Source organism: Grampus griseus (genome assembly GCF_964374135.1).
Source record: "Grampus griseus genome assembly, chromosome: 2".
Taxonomy (NCBI): Eukaryota; Metazoa; Chordata; class Mammalia; order Artiodactyla; family Delphinidae; genus Grampus; species Grampus griseus.
Window position 1 is genome coordinate 127,327,357 of NC_139018.1, and position 27,756 is coordinate 127,355,112.

A 27,756-nucleotide genomic window follows, 5' to 3' on the forward strand; every position below is an offset into this window, starting at 1 on the left:
AGCTATTCATGTTTTGGTTTATTTTGTTTTTGTACAATGCTACAAACAGGTAAGAGTATCTACTCCTTTGTCTCAAACTAGCACACTTTTTTCAAGCTCCTAAGAGATGGGCATGATTAGCCATTCCGGTTTGCACTTAAGGTTAGTAATGAACCATCATGGTGTGCTCAGGACTGTTCTCATTTTAGCACTGAAAGTCCCATGTTCCAGGAGACCCCTCCATTCAAGGCCAAACGGGATGGTTGGTCACACTACTGTCACTAGCCTTCCAGGATGTCATTCTTACCACAAACTGTCCAGTCTATTTAAATATAAGCCAGTGGTTTATGCTCTGTCTGCCATGCTTTCTAGTTTTGTGCTAACAATATCAAGTTCTAATTCAGGTGAGGAATTAAAGAACTGGGACTTTTCACATATATTCTCCCCAGTGATTCTGTGCCACCATAAAAAAACATGCACATAAACACATATATGCTTTAATTAGAATTTAAATAAAAACCACAAAAAAACCTACTGGAAAACATTCATTCTCTTTAGGAACAATGTGGGATTTTTTCTTAGATTTTTATTTTTATACATTCTTATGACATATCCCTTCATAGGTGGTTAGCAAGATCAGCTTTTCAGATGATTCCATTCTAAATATACATTTTAAACAAACAATATCAAAACAGCCAGTGGGAAGGTGAAAAACATTCCATTAATACCGTTTTGTCTACACAAAAATAAATGTGAAAAGACTGGTTGTGTCCTTACCCTGTCCCACCACACAGTTGACTACTATTGTCTCCAGAGTGACTGGTTTTAAAGGACATGGAGCTGTGGCATGACCTGTCACAGGGTCAAGGGCACACCCTGCTCCTGGGTGTTCCAGAGACTTAGTAACCAACAACAGCTCATGACTCCATATTGGTAAATACTCTTGTCAGGATACTTCTTAAAGATATGCATTCCAACATGGAAATAAAAATTAAGATCTAAGACATTTATTTTCCAATGGAGGTCAATCATGACTTTAATAAACCTATTCACATTAGCCCTCATTTCCAAGGTCACAAGCTAGGAGAGTGACATTAAACTAAGCCTACTTAGACACACATAACAGACTCCCGCCATCATCAGTCTGTCTTGCCATCAAACAGTAGGCTGTCACCGTGACCGAATTCTCACCAATAAATAACTTATACAAATCATTACCAATTACAACTAACATAAAATCAACTCATCTTTTTATTAGAAACAAGAAGTCTTCATTGGCAAAGCCGTCACCACCATACCAGTTTCTGACAATCACTAGTGCATTTGGCAGATAACAAAGGTTTACACTTGCAATTCAAATCAGCTTTCTTTCTATACCCACTTCACGGTGTTTTCAAAATAGATCACCCTGAAAGCTGTGCTGCATTGATCCTCCACTTCTTGATTAGGAAAACGCACTCTCCCTAAACTACTTGTTGTAGCCATTCCTGGCAGCTGAGGAGATATGCGTTGTGGAGGTCTGAGGGCCACCAGTAAAACCTAGAGGGAAGACCCTCAAATTCCATTACCGGCCCCCATCATCATGTCCTACCTGAGGATGACAAAGTTAGGGGCAGTACAGTTTCGACAACATTAAGTGAAAGAAACTAGTTTGGATTACAATACTGTGCTCCTAGAGATACTATCTTTATGTGAGGCTACACCTTTAAAGAAGGAAGCTTTAAAAACAATACCTTTATGTAAAATAAAATAAATCCAACAGAACACACCCATTCTAGTATCTTAAACCCAGTGGTGTATATCTACAGGGCCACACTCTGTGGCCCAGAAGAGTAGGGCCTCTGCCTTCCTCCAGGGCCCTTCCTGGGTGCTTCAGGGCTGGGCGGCGGGAGAGGCACCCAGTTCCCTCCCCAAAACACCTTATTCTGTTTAATGTATTATTTGTTTCCCCTGGACAAAACACCGCCACCGTCATGATTTCTGTCAAAAGTGCAAAAACCCCCATGAGGTTGATTGCCGTTTTTCCATCTCTAACTCTTTGCGCTCAGAAAGGCCTCCAGCCCATCATCAGTGGGTTGGAAAGGGCTTCTTTGGGAGGCACAGCCCACCTGGGCTTTCAACTTTACTGTGCATGACCATCCCACAAGTCCAGCTACAGTCTGCGCATCAACGTTCTTTTTACTGTCTTCAGGGTCTACCTCCCACCAGTAAAATTAAATGTTTAGAGGCTAAAGTGCAGAAAAGCTCAAGTATACCTTGGTAAGAGCTGGCTACTCCAGAACTTAGGTTATAACAAAAAAGAATATTTAGACTGTGCACTAAACCACCTAGTATTGCAAAAAATTGGTACTGTAAGCCATTCCCAATAATCATCCCCCCAGCCCCTGTCCCTGCCTGGACGCAGTGCAGCGTGTTCCAGGAACTTATGCAAACATAGCTAGTGTGTTGATCTGATATACTGCAGGAGGCTGGAGCTGTCCTCTCCATAAATAAAATACTATATTATTTAAATTTCTGCACATAGAAAGCAATTCATTCAAGTTTTTAAATGAATTTAACTCTATGACAAATAACTTTTTCCTAAGATGAAATCATTTAGCTTTTTTTAAAATCTGCTTATTTCCTATGATTTCTTTTTGAAAAGACTTTGGAAAGAGAAAAATGTATTCATTTTTCCCTTAAAATGTTAGTTTACTATTTAATGTTAGCACATGCAAATAAGATTTACTCTTAAATATATTACTTTAATCTCATTACCATTTAGGCATCTTACCTAGATATAGTTTCAAACAGATGTGAGGCATTTCTGTGACCTGGTGCAAGAATGGTAGAGTAGAAAGAAAACTCCAGAACAAGGAACTTTTAAGACTAAAAAGATAAAAAATATTTTTGTCAAAGTTCCAACTCAATAAAATTCCAAAGCCTTTTAAGGCATGAATTAGTTTGAAATCTTTACAGATTATCAAGTAAATTGACATTGCCTGGAGCACTCTTTAAAGAAAGTAAAAAAGGGGGGAGGTTTTAATAAAGAGTGAGCCTCCCTCCCCTAAAGGAAGTAAAGGCCTTTGTGTGTCGGTATGTTACCCAATAAGATGGCATTTAAAACAAAATATGTTTATCAAAACCAGTGTCCCTCATTCTCCTCCTCCTGATTGTCTAGATAGAGGAGGGCAACCTTCTTTTCATCCGAAATCACCGACCTTTGGTCTACCATCCTCTGCAGCTGCACCATCTTATCAAACTCGGCCTGCTCCTTGCCCTTTTCCCCGGGGGCCTGGTGTTTGTCCCCCGCAGAGCCCTGAAAGCTCACGCCAGCTGCCAGGTCATTCCTACTGCTGGCATCTCTCCAAGCATCACGGTCAGACACACTATAAGCTTCTGCTTCTGTCCCTGCGGGGAAGAGGACTGTGGCCTCTCGGGTCCAGCGGGGGGTCGTCTCTACGTTACTCACGTCCATCTGAAAGGTAAACGAAGTTTCTTTGGGCCCCAGGGCAACATGCCTTAGTGTTCTGCCACTGTCTTCGACCTCGCCTACCTCAGGGGAGTCCACCGAACCAGGAAGTGCAAATGTTTTGGAAATGGGTCCGTGCAAGACAACGTGGGCAGAGGTGTTGGTTTCTGCAGGACCCAGCTGGATATGCCTAAAGGATCTGCTCACATCTGATGTCGCTTCCGCCCCTGAGGTGTCTACTGAGCTAGCCTCCTGAGGCAATTCAGAAACGGCCCTTTGGAAGGTGCTCTTTTCAGTCATCAGGATTTTCCTACCCACAGCGTAACTATGGGTGGCCTGGGTCACATCTGCCAAGTCCTCTCTGTGGGCTTTGCTTTCTGAGTCACTAAATTTCAAGGGTGGGGGAACTATCTGCTCGGTGCCTTGATGCCTCTGAGGCACGGTCTTGATGTGCCTGATGGATGTGCCATTCCCTGACCACACTTCCGTGTGCACAGAAGCTTCTCTGACACCCAACTCCATTCTGTCTGAAAGGGGGGCTGTGAGCTGGATCTGCTCACTGAACCCCTCCCTGAGGCCTAACTGAAGGTGCTTCACAGAAGTCTGGGTACCCACTGACTCTTCTGAAAAATAATCACCAACCTTCCCTGCCTCAGAAGCGGGAGCCTGAAAAGTAATTTCCCTCTTAGAATGAAATTGTTGGGAGCCAAATGGGCTGTGCCTCCCCGATCTGTCAGGATCTGTGGAAACCTCTGCCAGGCCAGGCTCTTCTGAGTCCCCTGCCCCCGGACAGGGAGAGTCAGGCCCTGGGAAGAAGACTTCTTTGGACAATTGACTTTGATCGGGACCCGACGTAAGATGCCTTGCGGACAAGCTGGCTTCCGCCGAGCTTGCCGCCCAACTCAGGTCACCTTCCCCACTTACCTCCACCACCTGGGCGGCGGATCCTTCAGGTGAGACTTGCTCAGCCCTCCAAGTTCCAGGGGGCACTATTTGAACGTGCCTCACAGACTGACTGACGTCCTCCAGCACGTGTGACTGGGCAAAGCCCCTTGGGCTGGTGACTTCCACGGTGGCCAACACGGGGCCCTGGGAAGTGACCAGCTCCGTGCGGGAAGAGGCCCGGCCGGCGTCGGCCTCCTCACCAGAGGGGCTGTACAGCTCCTGGGTGGCCCAGCGCTTGAAGCCGCGGCTAGCAGCCGGCGCCTCCATTCTGGCCTCCCCATCTGGGCTGCCAGGGGCCGGGCTGTGCCGCCTAGCCAGGCCGTCTCGTACCACCGACTCCACGGCCTTCTCGATCTCCCCCGCTTCATCCCTGCTCAGCTCCTCCAGGTCTAACTGATCGGCATCCACCGTCTGCGAGAGGTTGACTTCGGCCACTAAGGTCACAGCCCCGCCACCCGCGGTCTGGACTTTCTTTACATCAACGGAACCACCCCTGGCCCCGCCCTGACCCTCTCTGGTGAAGGTGGACAGCTCTTCCTTCATGCGCTCCGGAAGGCTCTCCTCCAGTTGCTCAATCACTTCCACCAGCTGGTGCCTGGGCTCCTTGAAGCCTCCCTTAATGGATGTGTGGAATTCATGTGGTATTTTAATTTCCTTTTCAATGACTATGGGTTCAGCATGAAATTCACCACTTCTCGCTTGTCCTTTCCAGTGAGTAGAACCCATGTCCCCCTCCAGAGATGCTTCTGGAACATCCAGTGGCTTCACAACCTTCTCTCCCAATGCATCGTCCCTCTCCATTCTTCTCCGAGACCCTGGCACAATTTCATCTTGCCAGGAGTACCTGATGGTGGATTCCTCTTCGATGTGGATCTGCCCATACACAGGGCCTTCATCTCTCTCATGGCCACCAGGGTATTCGTCCGGAGTCGACACCAAATAACTCTGCTCTCCCTCCAAGTCACCTGCCTCCGTCACTTCTTCAAAGTGAGTTATGTTCTCTTGGGGCTGCCTGGTCTTTTGACCTTCATTCCCTGAGCACGTGATATCTGTTTCTCCGTAAACTTCCTCCTCAACAACAAGCCCCTTGGAGCCCGGAGACACGTCATCGACCTCCTCCACTTCGAATGGTGTAGAAAACTCATCCGCCTTCTCACCACTGACATAGCTCACGGGCTCTTCGATGATCTCCACGTTGACGACCTTTGCTCTCCCCTCTCTCCCCTTCAGACCAAGACTGATTATATCTCCGATCAAATGCTCAGCTGATTTTCCTTTCAGCTTCACCTCCTTAGCATCCTTGCTTAACAGGTAGTCCAGGCCAGCTTCATCTGAAATGTCGACCTCTTCAGTCAGTTTTGACTCCACGACTATCTCAGTCTTTGTTTTCCTGTCACCGGGAAGCTCTTTCCTGTCCACGTAAGTGACTTTTGTGTCTGGAAAAGAATCAGCAGATGCTTCTGTCTCGGGAGAGTGGGTAAACTGCTTCAGGATACTGGAAACGATGTTCTCAGCTATGGTTTCGGTCGTGGAATTACCTTTCAGAGAGCCTGCAGTGTCACTGGTGCCCAGCCCGAGCCCCGCCTCTCTCGTTTCCACCCCTCTACGTGTTCCATCACCAGCATCCTTCTTTAGGGGTGTCTGGAGACCTTGGGGGGCCGCCTCTGCTGTGCTGTCCTGGGATACTTCTAGACTGATCGGTATCTCTCTCTCCCTCACGCTTTTCTCCTTCAGTGACTCCTCTTTTGCCTTTTCCTTCATTTGCTGGCTTTCTCTCTGTCTTGCTTCTTTATCTAACTTTGTAAGTTCTTCCCACCTTAAGTTTCTCTCCTCTGAAGCCTTCTCTTTAGAATCAAACATTTTCTCTTCTCGCTTTGTTTGGATGGTTCCCGGTCTGTTTCTCTCCTGCTCCCTTGTGGCTTTAGCTTCCATTTTCTTTCCCAAAATGACGGTCCTCTCATTCGACCAAGTGCTCTCGGGAGCACCTGCCACCACATTGTCCCGGCGTTCTTGGTAGGACTCTTGGGCAACGGCGGACTCTTTGGCTAAACTAGTGGGGGGACCCTTTATACCTTCGGTTCTTGGTCTATCAGGGAATGTTTTGACTTGAGCTTCAGTATTTCTTAAAAGACCAGGGGTTGGAGAGAAATGTCTGAAGTTGGTTTGACTGCTGGCAGTTTTTTCATAAGAGTTCTCCTGCCGGGCAGTGACAAAGGAAGAGTATCTGGAGCCCAGGAAGTCTCTTCTGACAGCGCTTCTAACAGCCGTCTGAGAACGTGGCACCAGGCTGTGACTGAAGCTCGCCGAATGTGCTTTCTGCCTTGGAAACAGATTTCTTTCGTTTTCCCTCTGTAATACTGAGGTGGTAAATTGATAGGGCTTGTTTCTGAATTCTGTAGGAATTGAACAGTGCATTAAAATGACAGTCATCATTACCTTTTTTCATCTGAAAAGCATCACCACAGATCAAATCCCATCCCATCATAATATACACTATTACCACAGGAGGGTCATTATAAATGAGATATTTTCAACCCCCAAATTATTTTTTTCTGGTAGTTTAAAGAAACCTATGACAATAAAATATAGCCCTACGAATGCTTCCACACAACACTTTTCTCCAATTACTGATCTTAAAATATTCATGCATCTTAAATATATCAAACGTGTGATCGTAAAGCATGGCACATGTGCCAGAGACGTTAGGGGCGCTATTTATGTGGCAGAAATTTCACAATTTGGAATCCTTCATTTCACTTTGTTGAGATAACTTTATTTTACTGATTAGCAGAGAAGAGCTTCATAATTACTACAGAGTACATAAATACTAAACACTGAATGGCATAACCCCTCCACCTTTTACTATGCTCTTATTTTTCATTGATTTCCATGTTGGGCCAACAAATATTGAAGAATTTGACTTTTTTTTTAAATTCCTGATTTCTTCTATTTTTATACTTTTTTTTTTTTTAATACAAACATTTCATTTGAAAAGGTGCCAAAGCAGGAAGCCAACCAACCACCAATACTACAATCTGTCTTAATGTCATGGTCCTGGGATTAGGAGGCGGGCTTCCTGCTTTGCTCTGGACCATCCGCAGACATGCCACCCTGGGTACCTGCTCTTAGGGGTGGCAGCTGGTGGCAGGAATGTGGCCGGGCCAGGAGCATCATCCACCCTGCAGGCACCCCTTTGTGCCCACCCACACCCATCTGCTGAGCTGGCTTCTCGCCCCCTGGGTCTCCCCCATGGCAGCCAACCAACCTTACTCTCAAATTCAAAAGCAAACTTGCTGGACACTAAGACCAAATCCCTTCCAGTCACAGATGACTGGAACCAAAATTATTCTGAACGCAGTGACCTGTCAATCTGTGAAGTGTCTAATAGGAATGTTGTTTTTGAAAATAAAGATGGGGAGTGTTATTTTTTTTTAAAACTACCACCTATCCAGATTGACTGTTATAATCACATTCTCCTGACAGCACTAACCAGTACACACATGTAATCCCTATGTACCATGATTTTGAGCATGGCAACACTCATGGAGCCTGAAACTACACAGAGTAAGGTGTATACAGAACATACTGCACATAATGTAATCCGCCCTTGCTTAGCCAGAAAGCTTTTTAAGGTTTTACAGGACTGAGAAAACTTTAAAAAAAAAAAGTTATCCTACAGGTTCTCCGGGTCTTTCTGATGAACATTAACTCTCTAATGTCAGTTCAGCTACAGGAAATACAGGCTTTGTGCTGCAGCTTTTGGCCCGAACAGAGGCTGACTTCAGGGCACTAGGTGACACTGCCGCTCACACCACCCTGAGCTGCCCACGCAAACCTAGGCTGGTGGAAACAGTGTAATCCTTCCCACCTCTCCCGCCGGTGGGGTCACGAGTTCCAGTGTTGATTGCCTGCTGTACAAAGTAATACCTCCCTAGGTTTGGGTTAAGGCTGTAAGTCTTTGGTCTGTAAAGGGTGTTCCCTCCACAGGGTGTGATGAATAAATCCATGTCCACCTCTCACCCTTCACACTTTCCAGCTTTCCATCAGCCCTCTCCTCCCTCACCACGCTGGGTAGGAAGCACCCTCAAACACTGGCTAGATGAACAAATGAGTTAATGAAGCCCTTTCCCACACAATTTCATTTGCATTATTATTGAAACTATGGCCCATTAAATAAAATCTATTTGATACTTGAGAGGGACAAATGACAGGTATCTGAAAACTCTTATCTAACCCCAACTCTTCCAGATAAATGATGCTTTACTCTTTATCCATGGAATGAACCTGCTCAGATAGACAGCATCTTAATGTTAAATGATAAGCTTTCCTTATATTTACCTTGTGGCACATTTTCAATGCGCTCAATCAAGATCTGTATCTCCGGATTACTTTCTCCTTCCAGTAAGGCTCTGTAAAAATTATTTTAAAAAAACTCATTAGGAAATAAAAGACAAGAAGTGCCTCTGTTAGCTGTCGATCTGGTCAATGATACACTGTCACAGTGTCATGTGTCTGCAGATGCTGCACTACTGCGATGCAAGCCCACCCCAGCAGACCTGGCTGGAGAAAGCGTCTCTCAGCTAAATGAACAAAATGAGGGGGCCAGGGCTTCAGAAGGACTGGAGAGCCAAGGCCTTCTAGAAAACCCTTCCAAACCCAGGGCATGGAGGAGGAAGAGACAGAGGGATGTGGGCCCAGGAAGGGAGGTTGGGGGTCTGGCTTCCCTGGGAAGCAAGGAAGGGCCCATGCCTGGCAGGTCACCCTGGGCTACAGGGACCCAAAACAATTACTACTACCCCACTGGGGTCTCTCTGGAGTCACAGGTCAGGGGCTGACTAAGGGCAGAATAAGGACTGACATTTGTTTGTAAATAAGGCAGCCAGACTGCATCTGCAGTTTTCATACTGGGTTCCATGGGGACATCTTAGAGATGAAAAAAGAGGAGAGATGGAAAGGGCAGGCGTAAGAGGAGAAGGAAGAGCTGCAGACCACCCCCCTCCACCACCATGGCCCCCAGGGGTCTCATTCCAGGCGGCATCTAGTTATCTCCTCTGATAAAATGGCAAAATGAACTGGACTAGGTGGTTTCTTTGGCCATGTCTAGCTCCCAAAGTGTAAAACTCTAGAGTCTTCATTAAGTTGTTATTCACGTCTATGACTCAGAGCCCTGAGGAGAGAGCAGAGGTCAGGCCCCATAGCCCCAGCACACCGCAGTGGGTCAGTGCGGGATGTCCATCGCTTGGAGACCCTAGGACATGGGCTGCTGCGGGCACACCAGTTGTTCAGTTGCTAGGGCAATGTGTGAGGTCACTAACGTCAGTTCCAAGAAATATACTGCATATGGCAAAGGGCAAGCAGAAGCGGGGTCCACTTGGAAATGCTGATCTGACCACTGAGAGCCAGGCAGCCAAAGAGGGAAGGGACGCCGGAGCCGGTGAGGACTCTCGGATCAGGCAGACCAGGGCCAAGTTCTATTTCCACTGATTCAAATGCAGTGATTCCCACAAATGCGAGAACCCTGTGGGCAGGTGGAAGAGAGCAAGGAGGCCCCCCTGAGGAAAAAGCAAAGACAAGGATGAGAGGGATTCCAGTCCAGGTGTGCACAGGAGGGTTCTCCTGGAAGCTGCGACTGCAGTGTGCATGTGTGGACGCAGGAAGCCGAGGGGCCGCGTCCAGAGCCCTGCCCTCCATGCCAGGCGAGAGCCAGGAAACAGGACACCAGCCCATTAATCCCACACCCTCATGACCAAGCATGTTCGGTTCCAGGAACACAAATAGCTTCCACTGCCGAGAAAATCCCGAGGTCTGTATAGAATAAAAGGAACACGTTCAAGGTAAAAGTCAGCCTGTGAGGGTCTGTGCCCCAGGATGACAGTAGCAGGAAAGGTAGCATCCTACAGCTAAGGGTCCACGGTGGGCTACTGAGAAGCCAAGTCCTATTTCAGATCTTCTCTCTGCCTGCTTGGAAGGAAGGCTCAGGTACCACAGGGCTCCCATGCTAGCTGCCCAAGGCAGGACAGAAAGTGCTTGCAGGGCATCCAGGTCAGCAGAGAACTGATGACTGGGGAGGTGGCGGTGGGGTGGGGGTGGGGGGTCAGGATAAAGAAGATCCCCTTGGGGGAAAAATTTCTTCCCTCTCCCCTCAAAGGGGAATGGTTTTGCTTCTCTTTCAGGGAAAATCCAAACCACCACCAAACTTTTACCGAGTTCAGGACCCTGAGTCAGGAGGGGGCACCAGACTCCGAGGGGTGACACAGCACTAATGCTCCTGTGCCCCAGGCCTTCACCAACCCTAAGACTGAGCACCAAGCAGGCTCTAACCCTCCCCTCTATCTTACCAAGTCCTCCTGGCAACCCCACACTGGGCTGACGATGGGCATCCTGGCCCTACAGGTGAGCAGACTGGAGTGCAGGCCTGCACTCCTCAGCGAGAGAAAGGGAGCCCAGGCCTGGGCACTCAGCCGCCCTGCAGGCTGCCTGGGCCTCCCTGCGGGGCCAGAGATGGTGCCATTTCACATACATTTTAGAACAAATCCTGCAGACAGACCCTCCAGACCATATTAATGAAAGCAGATCCAACATCTCTTGATGATTTCAATCGAAATGTCCCTACAGGGAAGAGCAGCAGCTCCCACTAGGGAAGCACTCAGGTCCACAGTGACTCCTCCTCCCAACGGCTGATCCAACAGGCAGGAGCCACCTTCTCGACCTGGGCGCCCAGCAAAGGGCCTCACAGGCATGCTGGGACACTGGTCCCTGAATCCATGCCTTTACGAACCCTCCACCCCCACCCCCGCAATGACACACGACAACCCGTCTCCACCAGCACAGCTCACAAGACTAGGTGGCAGAGGCATAAACAAAGCACCTGGGGCAAGGCCAAAAAGGGTCAATTCCCTCAAAAGCTCTCAAAGGAAGGTTTTTAAGGAACAGACTCGTACAACTTGAAGGAGCAGGTCAAGCAGTCTCTGGGGATTTGGGGAGCGGTAGAAGAGAACTGCCTGGGACCCACCGTGCCAGTGAGAAATGCCAACCGCCTGAATCACGGGCTATAAGTGAACATCTCACACAGGCCCACGGGTTGGCAGCCTCTCGAAAAGCAGGAAAACAAGCAGACATGTGCTGGAAAACCAGGTCCCTGGCCTCATTAAGGCTGCCGAGACAAGCCCACAGGTTGGAAGGGAGCTCTAATGCGGCCCCTGGCTGGGTGCCAGGCCCTAACAGACCACCCACGGGCCAGCCAGCAGCGGGGCTCCCGTCTGGGATAGATCATCCTGACAGCAGCTCAGGGCACATCTGCTGCGGCTCCACACAGTGGGCACAAGGCGGCCGCCCTGCACGCCCACCAGAAACAGGGACAAGCGCCAGGGAGGAGGCAGAGTCGGAGGATGTTTCCAGAAGCAACGCCAGTGGGGGAGTCTGCCTGGTCCTGGGTGGAGAGATGTTTCACGTGGTGCTTCCTGGCAAAACGCAGGCTCTTGGAGGAAAAGGGGGAGGGGCTGGGAGAAGGAGCTTCTCTGGGCCCCAGCTCCAGAGAGGACAGGGGACCGACCGCCTGTCACTCTAGACTGGGGACTGGAGTGGGAAGGAAGGAGAGAGGGGCAGAAGTCCATCCACAGGACCAGCATCACCATCTGGTTTGGAAAGGGTCTGTCCTAAGCACAGGCATATGAAAGACAACAAGGAGGCAGTGGTGCCAGGCAGCCTCTGGTCATTTCCTCTGTGCTCAGGATGAAATCACATAAGGAAAGCCCATTTGTCAATTCCAGAGACAGAAAAAAAAAGACTGACATAAAGAATAAGATTACTAATAAAGCAGAAAGAGGAAGCACAGGGAGTGGTTAACAGAGAAACCTCCAGAATCAGGTTGCCTGGATTCAAATCCTGCCACTTCCTAGTCCTATGACCTTGGGCAAGCCGCTCAAACCCTCTGTGGCTCAGTTTCCCCATTTCTGAAACAGGGAGCACTCACAGGTTTGCGGTGGTAATTAATAAAGTGATTGGAAAGTTCTTGCAACAATGGCTGTTACAGAATATGTGCTCGATAAATATCAGCCATCATCATCATCACCTACATCATCATCTATTGACCTCAGAAGAAAGGTGATTTTCCATTAACCAAAGCAGTTCAAGAAGGGAAGAGATTCTGGATTACCTAAAGTCATGGTTAACTGAGGGCTAATTCATTTACGCAATGATGTGGGTAAGGCTAACAACCAAATGTATCCGTTGATCCTAATTTTCTATCCTTAAAACTACAAGATTTTATTAACTTCAAATTTTTCACCTAATAACCAGGTAAGTCTCAGTGTTAACATATTTCTATAGGTTTTCCCAAAAATAGGATTCAACTTTAAAAAAAACAAAATGGGGACTTCCCTGCTGGTGCAGTGGTTAAGAATCCACCTGCCAATGCAGGGGACACGGGTTCCAGCCCTGGTCCGGGAAGATCCCACATGCCGCGGAGCAACTAAGCCCGTGCACCACAACTACTGAGCCTGCGCTCTACAGCCTGCGAGCCACAACTACTGAAGCCCACACGCCTAGAGCCCGTGCTTCAAAACAAGAGAAGCCACTGCAATGAGAAGCCCGCGCACTGCAACGAAGAGTAGCCCCCACCTGCCGCAACTAGAGAAAGCCTGCGCGCAGCAACAGAGACCCAATGCAGCCAAAAATAAATTAATTAATTTTTAAAAAATGTATTTCTCCAATAACTTGAGAACTTCCCAAGAAATGTTCTCCTTTGAAGAGACACATAAAAAGGTACAGGTGATCTTAAAAACAATGGAGCAACCAGAAACATCATTAAAATGATGAAATTAGCAATGTTAAGCGTTATCTGTACTGCTTCATTAGCAGTCTAAACCTAGAGACTGAATATTCTCAGTTAAAACCCGCCACGTCTGCCCACTGCCATCAGAAAGAGGGAAGGGGGGCTCTGCACGTCCTCCCCCAGCACAGACATACAAAGAAACTAACCTTTTAAAAGGACTTTGCCATAAAGTCCCCAGGCAGGAAACCTTTGCACTACATTTTCGTATCTGGCCAGGCAAGACTCCCTTTAGTGTTTTCTGTCTGAGAAATCCTTTGGCCCTGCTTTCCATTTTTCCAGGTAAAACTCAGAATTGTTATATTCTCCACCCCCAAAACATAAAAAAAAAAGCCTCTTTTTAAATTTTGATGGAGATTTCGTCATCTGTCCCCCAGATAAGAAATCCAGGATGGGCCCCTTCTTACCCTCAGTTTTGTGGTTTCTGGACTCAGTTTATTCCTGGGTTATTTTTGCATTTTTTTGTTTCAATTTTGACTATCTTTTTTTTTCCAGTATATTCTCTAACAGCTTACTCCTGATGATTGTGTTCTGTTCTCTTTTTTTGGGGGTGGGGGATGGGGGCAGGAGTGCTCTATTTATTTTTTAACTGTGTTTCTGCAAGTTCTCAATCGATAGCTTTTGGGCCTGATCTTTATGTCAGCAGTGGAGGGGTTTGGGACATGGTGGGTTCTGAATACTGTCAGTTTCACCATCTTCAGATTATACACTAAGTCTGAATAAGCCCACTGAGCCCTCTCCACCTGCTTTGTGGAAAGGGCTCACTGTAGGGTGATCTAGTTTACAAGAGTGTGTGCCCAGCAGCACATCTGCCCACGTTCCTACCTAGAAACCTCCTGCTCCCGGCCCCTCCATCACTGCCCCCACCAGCCCTGAGCAGAGGCTCCCTCGGGTACCTACCTATGTCAGGTCCCGAATCTCCGACCACCACATGCACCTCCCGAGGCCTCTGCCCCCACCCACAGACACACATACCCATTCCACTCCAGGCCCAGACCCTCCTGCACTCCACCTGCAGCAGCTGGCTCCCCTCTCCTCGGCTTTGGCCCTGGGACCGCCCCATCTCAGTGGCCTGGCAATGGAGGCCCCTGCAATCTGCCTCCTTCCAGGCCTCTGCTGATTCATCTTGCATTCTCCTTCCTCCACTTATTTTTATCCTGACTTGTGCACCTGGAGCTCCTTTCTGACACCTTTCTGCCAGTCCAATTCCTATTCCCCACTTTCCCTGCCCCTTCAAGGCCCAACTCAAATCCCACATCCCTTGAAAATCTCTCTTAATTACCTCGGCCTGAAGCTCTCCATTCCTTCTCCTAAACCATCTTTATCAAACTCTGTTCATTGGCAGCAAACCATGTACAGTATTTCCCTGGATACTGTTATTTTAACATCTTGTTTGACTTTTCACCTAACCATACTTCTCCCTCCCTCCTCCCATGCCATCCCCCACTTCCCACCTCCCCCCTCTTCTATGTCTGTTCAAATCTCTGCCATCCTTCAAGACCCAGATCAATCTCATCTCCCTCTAGAAAACTTCTCTGATTCTCACAACTCCCTTCTGATTCCAGAAAACCTCCACTTGTGTGTCTTGGGGGACAAGCCTTGTCTCCTATGGTGTAGGAGGCTGCCTCGGTCCGCGCAGCCTTATCCACAGCACACGATCCTCAGCACACGGCTGCACGCTTCTGAGCCCCTCTGAGCAGGCACCACACCCTGCATGCCGAGCATCTCCAGAGCAGCCTGAGAGCACAGACCCCACCCAGCTCACAAACCACGGCTTCACAGGTGTGTCTCTCAGCCACCCAACATACATGGCCCTCAATGACAGCCCCCAAAACCAAGCTACCCAGGGACGCCCGAATCCTCGGCATTGCCACAGATGCCACGCCAGGTCAGTCCCCAGATCCTCCCTCGGGCTGCCCCCTCTGCCTGGAAAGCCCTTCCCACATGGTCTCTTCCTGGCTGCCCTTCCTGCAAGACTTGGCACTGCCTCTTCCAGGAAGCCTGCTCTGCACACTCCATCAGCCCCCCACAGCACCAGCACCCCACTCAGCCTGCCTATCCTCTGTCTTGTCCTCTAGGTGCTGTGAGACAGGCTTAGAGCTTTCTGGATGCCTGTGGGCTGCTCTGCAAACAGTAGTGTGCACACAAATCACCTGGGATCTTGTGACAAGGCAACTTTGATCAGCAGGTCTGGGGTGGGCCCAAGGTTTCCCACAAGTTTGAGATGCCTAGTGATGCCGACACTATGGGTCTGCAGGCCCCTGTGAGCAAGGCCCTGGACCAGTGTTTCTCTTCCCTGGATGCATCTGACAATCATCCTCGGAGCTTTAGCACTACCATGCCTGGGCCCACCCTGTGCCAATCTAATGGGAATATCTAAACTGGGTCCAGGAGCCGATGCCTCATCAGCTTCTCCCGGTGATGCCCACGTGCAGATGCAGCTGAGAACCACGCCCTGTCCTGTTTCCGAGAATCTCCCCTTTCATCCCTCAGCCCCTCGTATAACAAGCACTCACACGCCAGGAAAAACCTCGAGATGACATATCAGGCAGATAAGCATCTCCAGCCCCACATGACACCACTGGAGACAGGCAGACAAGAGCGAGCACAACTGTGCCAGCCTGTCTTCTCCCACACTTCCCCCTTCTCTCAGCATCCTCAGCGCCAGTCCAGCCCCACAGCTTCTGCCCATCATCACCTGCAATGTGGGAGCAAAGGGCTCATTCTCACATTCACCTGCCAGGTCAGGCGCCACGGTCTCCCTGGCCACCAACTGGCCCACTTAGGTTTGGTGAAATCCACCAGTCCTAGACTCTGAGGTTTGCTTTGTTTTAATTTTATTATTTTGTTAAATTATATATTTATGTATAAACTGTAAGTCTATCCCTATAAATTATGAGTTGCACCATTTTATTATTACCTTAACGTTTCTTCTTTAAGGTTACCGGAAAGGACTAAATATCTGGGCTTGGAAGGGCTCATGATACTTGAGACCTGGCCTCAGCACAGCCCCCAGAGTCCAGCCGTGCTGCGATGTGCTTTCAGCTTTCCAGAGCCACAGCCCTTCTCTTCCATGTGCGGTGTGTGAGCAGTGGCTCACACATCTCACATGTCTGTCTGAGCAGTGCTAGAGGAGTGGCCCGAAACTTCGGGGAAACACAACCTCAGCCACGGCGGGCGAAGCAATGCCTGTTGCAGCACTGGCCACCTCTGGACAGGGCTGGTGAGCAGTCACACTGCACAGGACCCTGGAACGTGGTCCCCACGGAGCTGACTGTCCCTGCCGCCCTCAGAGAGGCAGGGTGTGGGAAGAAGGTCAACTTCCCAGAGATGGAAGGTCGAGGTTTGTAAAGATCAAATGGGCACTTGTGAAGAGGAATTTTCATACCTGGCCTCAGAATTTGGGCAGCAGCACAAAGTACTGAAAGAATCACGTAAGACGTGACAAGGGTTTACCTTCAGGACACTTATCAGTGATAAAAAATGCTAGGCTTTTGGCTGATACAAAGAAACAGGTCATATTCTACCGCCTCTTTGTCTTTTAGACCTGCGGGCATCTCCCAGACTCAATCCTAAGCACTGGAGGGCAGGGGGGCGGCAGCAGTTCTAACCACAGAGGCTGGTGTCTGGAGCTGGGCAGCACCGGGCATATGCAGGCCCCTGGGCTGGGCTCCGCATTTTCCCCACGCAAACTTGGACTTCAGGAAGGCACACAGTGAAATCAATCACTCACTTCCCAAAAAGGACTGATGCTTCCTAATCTCCTAGGAGACGGCCAAGTCAATCCCTAAATGGGTTAAAGAAATGCCCGGCCACAGACAGGAGTAAACTCTGTCCCTGCTGACATGAGTGAAAAAGGCTCGCAACCAAGAGAAAAGCTAGAAAAAGCTAAGCCTTGAGGAAAGCTAAGCTGGTAGGGTTGTGAACACCTACCAGAGAAGTAAGGCCCCGGCCTCTCAGGCAAGATGCCCACCTGTGCCCTCTGACTTTTCATGGCAGAGAACTGGGGGCAGGACAAAGCGAGGAAGGAAAGGGCTCAAAATCCCAGAGAGATGAGGCATAAAACCAAAGTCTCCTGACTCCGACCCAGAGAACTTTTACAAAAAGGAAACAGGAAGATCCAACTGCCTCTGTAGAGAAAAGACCTCACCTGACACCAGGTGTCGCCTAACAGGGGCACAGATGCGGGTTTTCTAGGCTGACCCAGCATCTGCTCTAGAACGATGCCTGGTTTGGGGTACCTCCCGCCTGAATCTCAGTCCATGTGACTCATGGGAAGCTAACCCCTTTCAGGCACTTTGTTCCCCCAGCCAAGGATGGGCACATGACCCAGCAGAGCCAGAGCAGGTCCAGAAGTCCTACTAGGATGGTGGGAAAGAGCCCCCTCCTCTGACCACAGGATTGGAGGTTGCAAGGACAAAAGCCTGGAGCTGCTTGGGGCCCCTCCTGCCACTGTGGGGGCAGAGCAAGGAAGGAGGGGCCCAGAGCAGGTAGGGACAGCCCGCCAACAACCCCATCCGGGCACCGGATGAACCTACCACACCCAAAACTAAGGACTTTTTCAGTTATATGAGTAATAAATGCCTTTTTTGACTTGAGCCAGTCTGAGAAGGACTTCTGCCACTTGCAAGTGAAAAAAATTCTAATGCTTCCTTCCCCCAAATAAAGCCCGATTGTTTTGAAGTTTTCCTTATTAGTAAAGCTCAGCTTATCTCACTCGGCATTTGTTTCAATACCCTACCAATTTAATTTTGCAATTGTTCACCCCATGAGATTTCCAAGAAGATTGTGGAGATGGATCTTGGGAAAGACAGGCTGGCAAGTGCCTCCTCTCCCCTGCCCCCATGCCCTGACCAGCATCCCTTCTGCAGGACTCAGGCTGCATAGCTCCCAGAGCAGTGACCCAGCAAGGCCCCCACCAGCTTGGCCCTAGGACCATCCCTCAATTCAGCCAGGGGCTCCGCCAAGGGCTGCCATGCTCGGTGGGTAAGGCACAGGCCCTCAGCAGCCTGGACCCCTGCTTCCAGGCCCCTTCCCTCACCTGCAAAAGGGATGTGTGGTGTCCACCACCAGAGGGTGACTATGGGCAGTGAGCAGCTGCGAAGGACTTAGCGCTGCGTCTGGCAGGCAGTAAGTGCTCAGTAACACAAAGCCACAGCCACTCCACGGAGGCTGCAGGGACTTTCACACTGCCAGCTCCAGCTTGGTGGACTCAGCGCAGCATCCTTACCTATAGGTTGCCACCTCCAGACTGAGGCCAGTCTTCACCTGCACGAGCTCCTGATAGTCCCGTAGCCGGTCAGCCATGGCCAGGGTAAGGGCTGCCTTCTCATCCTCCAGGCAGGCGATCTCTCTCTAAGGAGAACAGAAGGTTTTGGGATCAGAGGACTGGAGCTTTGCTGGGTTGAACTTAAGGTACCAAGAGCTCAGGACACAAAAAGAGATGAAAAACCTCCAAGTTTATTAAAAATGCAGTCATCGCAAGGATGATTTTTATTTATTTTTTAAATAATTTTTTTAATTTTTGGCTGTGTTGGGTCTTTGTTGCTGCATGCAGGCTTTCTCTAGTTGCGGTGAGCGGGGGCTGCTCTTCGTTGCCGTGCGTGAGCTTCTCATTGTGGTGGCTTCTCTTGTCACGGAGCAAGGGCTCTCGGTGCGTGGGGTTCAGTAGTTGTGGCACGTGGGCTCAGTAGTTGTGGCTCGCAGGCTCTAGAGCTCAGGCTCAGTAGTTGTGGCACACGGGCCTAGTTGCTCCGTGGCATGTGGAATCTTCCCAGACCAGGGCTCGAACCCGTGTCCCCTGCATTGGCAGGCATATTCTTAACCACTGCACCACCAGGGAAGTCCCAAGGATGATTTTTAAATACTATATTTCTCCCACCTGGAAGGTTTCTTTTTTTTTTTAATCAGCAAATAAGGAAGATGTGGCTAGGACACAGGCTTCTCTGTTCATTCTCCCTAATAATAATGAATGCTTGTAAAGCATCTCTACAGCTCAGACATCAGTCAGCTTAGGGAAGTCAATACATGACACTAGTGAAGTAAGATGCTATTTAAAATAAGCCAAGACTAGGGACTTCTCTGGTGGTCCAGAGGTAAAGAATCCACCTTACAATGCAGGGGATGCGTGTTCTATCCCTGGTCAGGGAACTAAGATCCCACATGCCATGGGGCAACTAATAAGCCCATGCACCACAACTACTGAGCTCGTGAGTCTCAACTAGAGAGCTTTCATGCCACAAACCACAGAGGCCACGCACTCTGGAACCCGCATACCACAACTACAGAGCCCACATGCCCTGGAGTCTGCATGCCACAACTATAGAGAGAAAATACGCACACCACAACTAGAGATAAGCCCGCATGCCCCAACGAAAGATCCCGCCTCAACGAAGATCCCACATGCCGCAACTAAGACCTAACGCAGCCAAAAATAAATTTAAAAAATAAATAAATAATAAATAAATCTGTTTAAAATAAAAAAATAAAGAGAAGTTTAAAATAAATAAATAAGGCTAGAAAGCAGGGGTTTTACTATATTTAAAACAGAAGTTACTCAGATCTGAAACAGAATTTCCCCCATACTCATGATACAGAGTTCTTTGTTTCACCTAGAAAAGCCACTTTAAAATCATCTGGGAAGAAAAGTTATGTTAATGTGACAAGAATATATTCTGGGCATAAATGTCAAAGGTCAGACCTGGATATAAACTTTTATGACTGTTCTCGTGTAGTTTAATAAGTGCTCCCTGGGCACATGTTCACATCGCCCCCATAGCAATTCCACTCCCTCCTGGTTAATTGCATCTGTCCATGTCCCCCGCCCTGGCTGGGAGACACTGCAAGGCACAGTCTATCACTGCCTCATGCATCCCCCCCAGCCCCTGCCTCTAGAAAAATGCCCTTCACATGCAAGTCACACAGCACGCAACCGGTGAACTAGATTTAAAATGAAATGATCAATATAATATTACCCTCCTCAAAATGTACTGTTTTTTTTTTAATAAATGTTTTTATTTATTTATTTATTTATTTTTGACTGCGTTGGGTCTTTGTTGCTGCACACGGGCTTTCTCTAGTTGCAGTGAGCGGGGACTACTCTTTCGTCGTGGTGGGCATGCTTCTCATTGCGGTGGCTTCTCTTGTTGCAGAACACGGGCTCTAGGCATGCAGGCTTTAGTAGTTGTGGCACAAGGGCTCATCAGTTATGGCTCACAGGCTCTAGAGCACAGCCTCAGTAGTTGTGGCACACGGGCCTAGTTGCTCTGTGGCAATGTGGGATCTTACCAGACCAGGGATTGAACCCATGTCCCCTGCATTGGCAGGCAGATTCTTAACCACCGCGCCACCAGGGAAGTCCCCAAAATGTACTATTTTCAATCGACAATATATTTAATAAACACAATGGTTTCATTTGTACCATTTTACAGTTTTTCCCTACTCTGCATTACAGTTTTATAAAACATTTTATAGTTATGCTGGGGAATAATTAACTGAACAAATATTTAAACTTTGAATAAGTCCATATACTTTAACTTTTGGTTTGCAATGGAACGTAGCATTATTTCTGAATACAATTAACAGGATACATTTTTAGACATTCATCTTTGTGGAATTTAAAAATTATAAGACAATGGGAGAAGAAATCTATTTTCATTTCTCATGTAATCCCTCCACCAAAGGCACCTGGCAATATGCTGGCGGCCCAAAGTAAATAGGTAATGTTTATGAAACTAAGGAATGACTGTAACTAAGATCCCACACTGGATTTACCATCTAAAAAGATGCATGAATGATCAGCATGTAAATAATTCTGCTTCTCATAGCAGTTCTATATATCTAAGCTAATAATTGTTGTTAGGTTATTTTTGTCTATATAAAGTATGCTAAAAACAAAAACTGAAGCCACTTAGCTTTTAAAGCAAAGGAGTAAATTTAAAAACCGCTAGCTAGTATCCCAGGGTGGGTAAGTGTAAACACCCTCCAAAACTGGCATTGTAAATAGATAAAGAGGTTCATCAAAGCAGACCATTGGCAAGTCTTGATTTAAGTGACAGTTGGCAGAATCTAGTCACAACATTCACACATTCTATAGTTAAGTCTCAGTGTTAAAAGCCTATGTTCCCCCATTTTAGAGGGAGTATAAACTCAGGTACAAGGTTACAGTATAAAATGTTCTGTAAACATATGACTCCTTCCTACTACAGGAAATTCTACCTAAATATTAAAAGTTGACAATGTGTAGTAATGCCTTCTTCACAAAAAAGTTGGATTGCTGTTAAAATGCTCAGAAAAAAAAAAATCAAACCCATTCAGTTCTCTAACTACAAGCCTCCTAAGCAGGTCAAGATCTCCCAGCCATGCCAAGGAGGTAACACGAAGATTCTCTCCCTCCTGGGGGTGCAGAACATTTCTGCACCCCGCAAAATAAGAGGAGGAAAATCAAACTGTTTAAGTTAAAATAAGTGCAGTTCCAACCACATTCCCACGTGAGTCAACTCTTCCTAAACGGTCAAAGGAAAATTCGTTGACTTCTGGAAGCAGGAATGTAAGAATTATTGGCTCCCAACAGTCTTCACAGAAATTGTAACCGATCCTGCTGGTTGAATAAAGCTTCAGACTTGGCCTCCACTTCTCCAGAAGTTTTCAAACCGTGGGCCAAGCCAAGGCACTGGAGCCTGAGACACAGCAGCTAATTCTAACCCAAGCGGGAGCAGTTTTGCCAAACGTTAGAGCTGGGGAGAAAGGTCACCTTTCTAGTTGCTATTTAGAGAACATTTGGGCAGCATCACAACTGATGATGAAATGTAGGCTACACCAGGGAAAGCCTGCTGCCCTCATTGTCCAAAGAATTCACTTTCTCTTAACCAAACTTGAGCAGCTCCTTGCTGAGCAAGTCACGCAGACACAACAGGAAGAGCTTGCAAGTGTCACGGTCATGCACTGAGAATCCTGAACATTAGAGAGCTCGAGGGAATTTAAATTCTGTGATAACCTCATTTAGATGCAAAAACTAGATGTGTTAATAACAAGCACTGACTGGATGCTAACTAAGTGTTTATAGCTCTGGCCCATACAACACCGTGAACTCCAGACCCATCATTTTATGTTACAAGACCAGGTGGGTATCTCAGAGGCATTTCAAACTGAAATCTGCTCTCCCACCCAAGCCTGCCTTCCTGCACCAAACCCCTTCCTCCAGCTGCTCAGGGTCCAGGCCCTGGAGCGGACTTGATTTCTCCCTCTCTCCCACCACATCCAATCCATCCACAAACCCCGTGGGCTTCAACTTCAGGGTAGATTCCTGCCTCTGCCCTTCGCTGCTGTCCCTGGCCCAAGCCTCCAGCACCTACTGCCTTGACGGTGGCAAGTGTCTCCTAAAGAGGTCTCCCTACTCCCAACAGGTGCCCCACACAGTCTATGTGTATCACAGCAGCCAGGGAGATCCCATGAAGACTCGAGTCACCACCCGCTTCTGCGCAGAGCCCTCCAGCGACTTCCTACGTGCTCAGAGCCGAAGCCCAGGTCCTGTAGAGGCCATCTTCGCCCCCTCGCCCCAGCCACGCCCGCTCCTGAACACTGAACTGTTTCCACCTCCAGACCTGTGCAGTCAAGGACTTTCTGTTTTGTTTCCATTATGCTCCCTGCTGTACCCCCAGCACTTAAGAGGCAAACTTGGCACACCAAGTACTCAATGAATGAACTGAATGGGGATGCACCCTGTGGGCCATTTTCATTACCCCTAGTTCACAGGTGGGGAAACGGAGACACAAACAGTGGCAGAGCCACAATTCAGACCCAGGTAGGGCAGCTAAACCAGCTCCATTCCAGTCGAAAGAAAGTTCTCATTCAGTCATGTCTTGGGAGCGTGGAAGCTGGCCACAGGCAGCCTCGAAGCTAAGAGTGCACTTTCACAAGCCAAAATCTCAACGTTTATGGGCTAAGGCTGGTGTAAGTCACAAACATCTTACAGTTTTATCTGAAGCCCATTTCTGCAGACTGGGAGACAGGGTATATTAATTAGGCTTCAAGTGATCTGAACTACATATAAAATGCTGGGAACTTGGATGTCAGTTCAGCAAACTCTTCTCTGGCAAATCTGAGGTGAGGGGCCTCCCAGAGAGGTCTAAGGCATGTAGGCCATCTGGGAAGGCCCAGTTTTCCCAGAAAGAGAGTCCCAGTGAGCATCTTTCCCCCTCAAGCTGCAATGCCAGCCCAGAGCCTGGGCACTATGTGGGTGCTCCTGCCTCCAGATGAGGGAGAGGGGTTCCCATTAAAACCATATGGCACACGTTAAAAAGTAAATGAGGGCTTCCCTGGTGGCGCAGTGGTTGAGAGTCCGCCTGCCGATGCAGGGGACATGGGTTCGTGCCCCGGTCCAGGAAGATCCCTTATGCCGCAGAGCAGCTGGGCCCGTGAGCCGTGGCCACTGAGTCTGCGTGTCCGGAGCCTGTGCTCCGCGGCAGGAGAGGCCACAACAGTGAGAGGCCCGCATACCGCAAAAAAAAAAAGTAAATGAAAGACTTAACACTAAAAGTATTCTGACAACAGCCAGCTGGGTCTGAAAGCATTTTAGGACTGTAGATTAACAGGCACCTCTGTGCTACCCCTTAGGAAGAACACTGATCATTGTTCTATGAAAGCAAACTGAATACTGGTTTAAAGTTCATCTTTAATAGAACAGATAGAAGAGAGGGGATGTTGCCCAGTGGTTAGTTGCTCAGGCAATGCAGCATGAATCAAACCCAGGCTTAGCTACTTACTAACTAGGTGACCTATGGACCTCAGTTTCATCATCTGTAAGATGGGGTAAATATTAGTACCCACCTCCTAAGACTGATGTGAGGACTGAGAGTGAATACACATGTGATGGGCTTGGTACCTCTGGTACCTGCCACACAAAAAGCTCTTGATAAAGGCTAACTCTTAGTAATGAAACTTTTATTACAGTAAATTAGTTAAATCAGGTTTTATGATATTTTCAGTCTCCCCAGGCTAAGCTTCTATAGAATTTGAAAACATCAGAGGCTTGGGGTTAAATCATCAATATTTATTCTTTAAGAAAATAGCTAGCATTTTTACACTTCTTAAAAAAAAATACTAACGCTTGGTAGTGAGTCTTTTGGAATGCAACTTGAAATATGGTTGCTTTAAGATAACTGGTGAAAGATTCAGGCTATGGATAAGGAAACATTCAGTATAATGAAACAGCTACAAATTGGAACTGAAAAATATCCAAGTCCTTACAGACATTTTCCTTACTCTTTACTTTTAGGGGAAAGAAGCAAATTCCAATAGGAGAGATATCACTGGACAGGAGGGTGGGATCCTAGTTCTGGGGCAGGTGTGACCCCAGGGAAAGGCCCTGGAGTCCCTGTGTCAAATAAGGTGATTTTGAATGGCACTTCAGGTCCCCACCTGTCCTGGAATCAGAGGAACTCTGCTTTTATCTGTTTCATATCTGGCAGTGCACTTAAGAGTTAACTGGGGGGGAAAGGGTTCTGCTGCTAAAAAAGAACACTGAAACCAGAGCTTCCAGGTCCAAAATGAGCCAAGTGAGCTATGACTGCAAACGAATGGTGGGGATTTAGCCCACAAAACACGCCTCAAAGAAGCCTTTTCCAAACCTGCTTGCACAGCAGGGACCCTTGAGGTGGTAGCAGGGGTTCCCTACAAAGGGGTTCAGTGGCCAGTGAGTTTGGCAGGCGCTTCTCTTTGGTTAAAAGCTCTGTGAAAGCTTACATTAAAGACACTCTTTAACTTTCACTCAACACAGAGCATGAGGCCCCATGGAACTGGCATCCCTGGCCACCATCGTTGCAAAGGGAAGCGCTCTGGAGTCTAGAGTAAGCTCCGGAAATCAGCACATACTTCACCGGCCCCTGTCCTTGTCCCACCTACAACCCCAGCAGAAGGCTTTTGAAAATTATGAGGCAGAGACCAAACAAAACCTAAGATCCAAAAGATTAAATTCCAAACAACTTTGTACTGTATTGCTTTATATGATTTCCCATCCAGACTCTAGTTCTTTGAAGAGTGAAGCCCCAGTACAGTGCTAAGGACCAGGGGTAGTCAACAGATAACTAACTGCTGATTATTTGTGGATGCCTGTGAGGTCACCACAAGCCTCTATGCCACGACTGCCATGTTTCCTTTACTTCTAATTTTATAAAAAGGCACAAAATCATCACTCCAACACAAATTTTTAACTTGAAGCTACAAACTGTTCCCTTTAAAATATTTCTGAATTTGTGTGGATGTTGTCTTAAACTGTCATCCTAAGATGACAGTTTGAGGATTTGGGAATACTTCCAATTCTGGTCCAGACTGGGCAGGACCAGGGCTAACCCTGGGACTGGGCTAGGTGTACAGACAATAAATCCAGCCACAGGTGTCACCGTGTCAGTGTCAGAAGTCTGAGCTCTGCTTCTCTGAAATAGGAACTGTTTATATTACCTGTACTTGTAATAACATCCTGCCATAGGGACCTGCGTTACCACAGCTTTTACACAACCCAGAGATCGGACATCAGCTTGTACTGTGAGAAAAACACCTCTGATCTTAATGCTCTTTTCTGCATTAAGATTACTGCCCCTCCTAAGAACAAATGAGGCAGTGGCCCAAGCACCACCAGCTGCTTCCAACTGGGAAATCAACCTGGCAAAATAAAAACCGATTTGTAAAACAAGTTAAGTTTTCCCCAGGGGAGCGAGCCCTAGTGCCAGCAGGGCTGCCATTCTGAACGGCTCACGATAAACACTTGGCCATTGCCTAGAAACCTCCCAACACTGAGACTTGTCTGAGAAGGAAGAAGCTGTCACCTCTGGAAGTCACTTCTGGGGCTTCTTGGTTGACTTTTAAGTGAACTCGGTCTTCAAAGCACAGGAAACTGAAAGAGAACCTAGAGCTTGACGGGGTCATTTGTCAGGATGCACCCAGTCATGCCAAGGGCCAAAGAAATTGACAACCAAATAGGAGGGCACGGACGGGTCTATCCAGCGGGACCTGCCACTTGGCACGCGCCCACTGAGTCGAAGGGCCAGGGGTGGCGAGATGCCGGGACCCTGAGGCCCCACTGCAGAGCAGGGCGGTCCCTTCGGTGCCTGGGTCCCCACCGGCACTCTCTGGGCCGGCCCCGCACGTGGGCGACGTCGCGCCTGGCATGAACGAGCCGTGGTCCGGGGAGCCCCACCGCTCCCCCGCGGCCCCCACCCGCAGGGCGCGCGGGCCTGGGCTGGCGGCTTCCCAGCGCACTGACCTGCCGCTCCTCTGCCTGCAGCTCGTACGCCTCGCGCACCCGCAGCAGCTCATCCTCCAGCAGCGCCCGCAGCTGCTCCAACTCGAGCACCTCACGCCGCAGAGCCTCCGCCTCCTGCGCGCACAGCCGCGTCTCCTCCTCGGCCTCGCGCCGGCTATCCTGGCCGCGCCGCAGAGCCTCCTCCAGCTCGCGCACCTCGTCCTCGTACAGCTGCACGGTCTCCCGCCACGACTCGGCGACAAGCAGCGCGTAGCCGTTGTGGACCTCCCGCATGCGCGGCGGGGGCGCGGGGGCGCGGGCGCGGTAGCGCAGGGTCAGGCCGGCGGCGCGCGCGCGCAGCTCCCGCACGTCGCGTTCGTGGGCCTCGTCTAGGCCGCGGCGCTCGGCCTGAAGCCGGCCCAGCAACGCCTCGAGGGCGGCGCGCGCGCCCAACTCCTCCTGCAGCTCCCGCCGCTGCGCGTCCAGCTCGGCGTTCAGGCGGCCACGGGCTGCGCATGCCTCCCCGCCCAGCAGCTGCAGGTCCCGCAGCTCGCGCCGCAGCGCGTCGCGCTCGCCCTCGGCCAGCGCTGTGGCCCAGCTCAGTTCGTCTAGCTGCTGCCGCAGGCTGCGCGCCTCCTTGGCGAAGCGGGCTTGCGCCTCGGCCCACAGGCCCTCGTACCCATGCCGGCCACGCAGCTCCTCCTCCAGGAGCAGGTTTTCGCGCTCCAGCTCCCGTACCCGGCCCACGTAGTCGTACAGTCGGGCGTTGAGCTCCTGCAGCTCGGCCTTCTCGGAGCCCGTTTGCAGCCGCCAGGACAGCATCTTGATGGTGTAGGGGTCTCTCCCAGCCGGCCAGTTCCCTCCTACCCTGGTCTTGTCCCCTCTGCTGTGCCGCTCCCGCCGCACCGCTACTCCGGAGGCCCGCAGACTGGGGCGGGAGCTGGCGAGAGGCGGCACTTAACAGGCCTGGAGGGCGGGAATGGGCGCGGGCCACGGCCTCCAGCCAATCAGAGCGCGGCCCGGCGCGGCCACTGTGGCCGGACAGCGTCCCCTGCCGGAATGACAGTGGCGCCGCGCGGCTGTCCAGCCCAAGGCGTGGGCGGTCGTGAGTCCTCGTCGCCGGCTGTCGGATAACGGCGGGCAGGACTCGCAGAAAGAATGCCGAGGAAGACTCCCCGTTACTGTCCTTCTCCCATTCACCCAGGTGCACATCGTCACCTGGCCGTTGCTTATCAGGCCACACAGCTTCTGTGATGTCAGCACCCAGACCTGTATGGAAGTCCCATCGGTACGAACGTCTCTCGGACCGCACTG

General features: G+C 49.3%; 1 protein-coding gene across 3 annotated transcripts; it reads right to left on the reverse strand.

Moving 5' to 3' along the window:
* On the reverse strand, positions 1-27,360 carry SYNM (synemin). Of its 3 annotated transcripts, XM_082648519.1 has the most exons (5): positions 26,464-27,360; positions 18,436-18,560; positions 8,714-8,784; positions 4,355-6,768; positions 3-3,436 (listed from the first exon to the last, which is right to left on the reverse strand). In XM_082648519.1, exons 1-5 carry the CDS (start codon positions 27,262-27,264, stop codon positions 3,098-3,100), a joined length of 3,750 nt encoding a protein of 1,249 aa, XP_082504645.1. In that variant the 5' UTR covers positions 27,265-27,360; the 3' UTR covers positions 3-3,097. The 3 variants fall into 3 exon arrangements, with proteins under 3 accessions (XP_082504643.1, XP_082504645.1, XP_082504644.1); XM_082648517.1 differs by having other exon boundaries at positions 1-6,768; XM_082648518.1 differs by having other exon boundaries at positions 3-6,768; positions 27,181-27,360.
* Between the last annotated feature and the right edge of the window lie 396 nt (positions 27,361-27,756).

Excerpts from the sequence above, each read along its gene's own strand:
- SYNM (XM_082648517.1), bottom strand. The coding sequence starts at position 27,264 with ATGCTGTCCTGGCGGCTGCAAACGGGCTCCGAGAAGGCCGAGCTGCAG. Across the intron at positions 18,561-26,463 it reads TGCAGGCAGAGGAGCGGCAG|AGAGAGATCGCCTGCCTGGA; the intron begins GTCAGTGCGCTG and ends TGTTCTCCTTAG. Across the intron at positions 6,769-8,713 it reads CATTGAAAATGTGCCACAAG|AATTCAGAAACAAGCCCTAT; the intron begins GTAAATATAAGG and ends CAATTCCTACAG.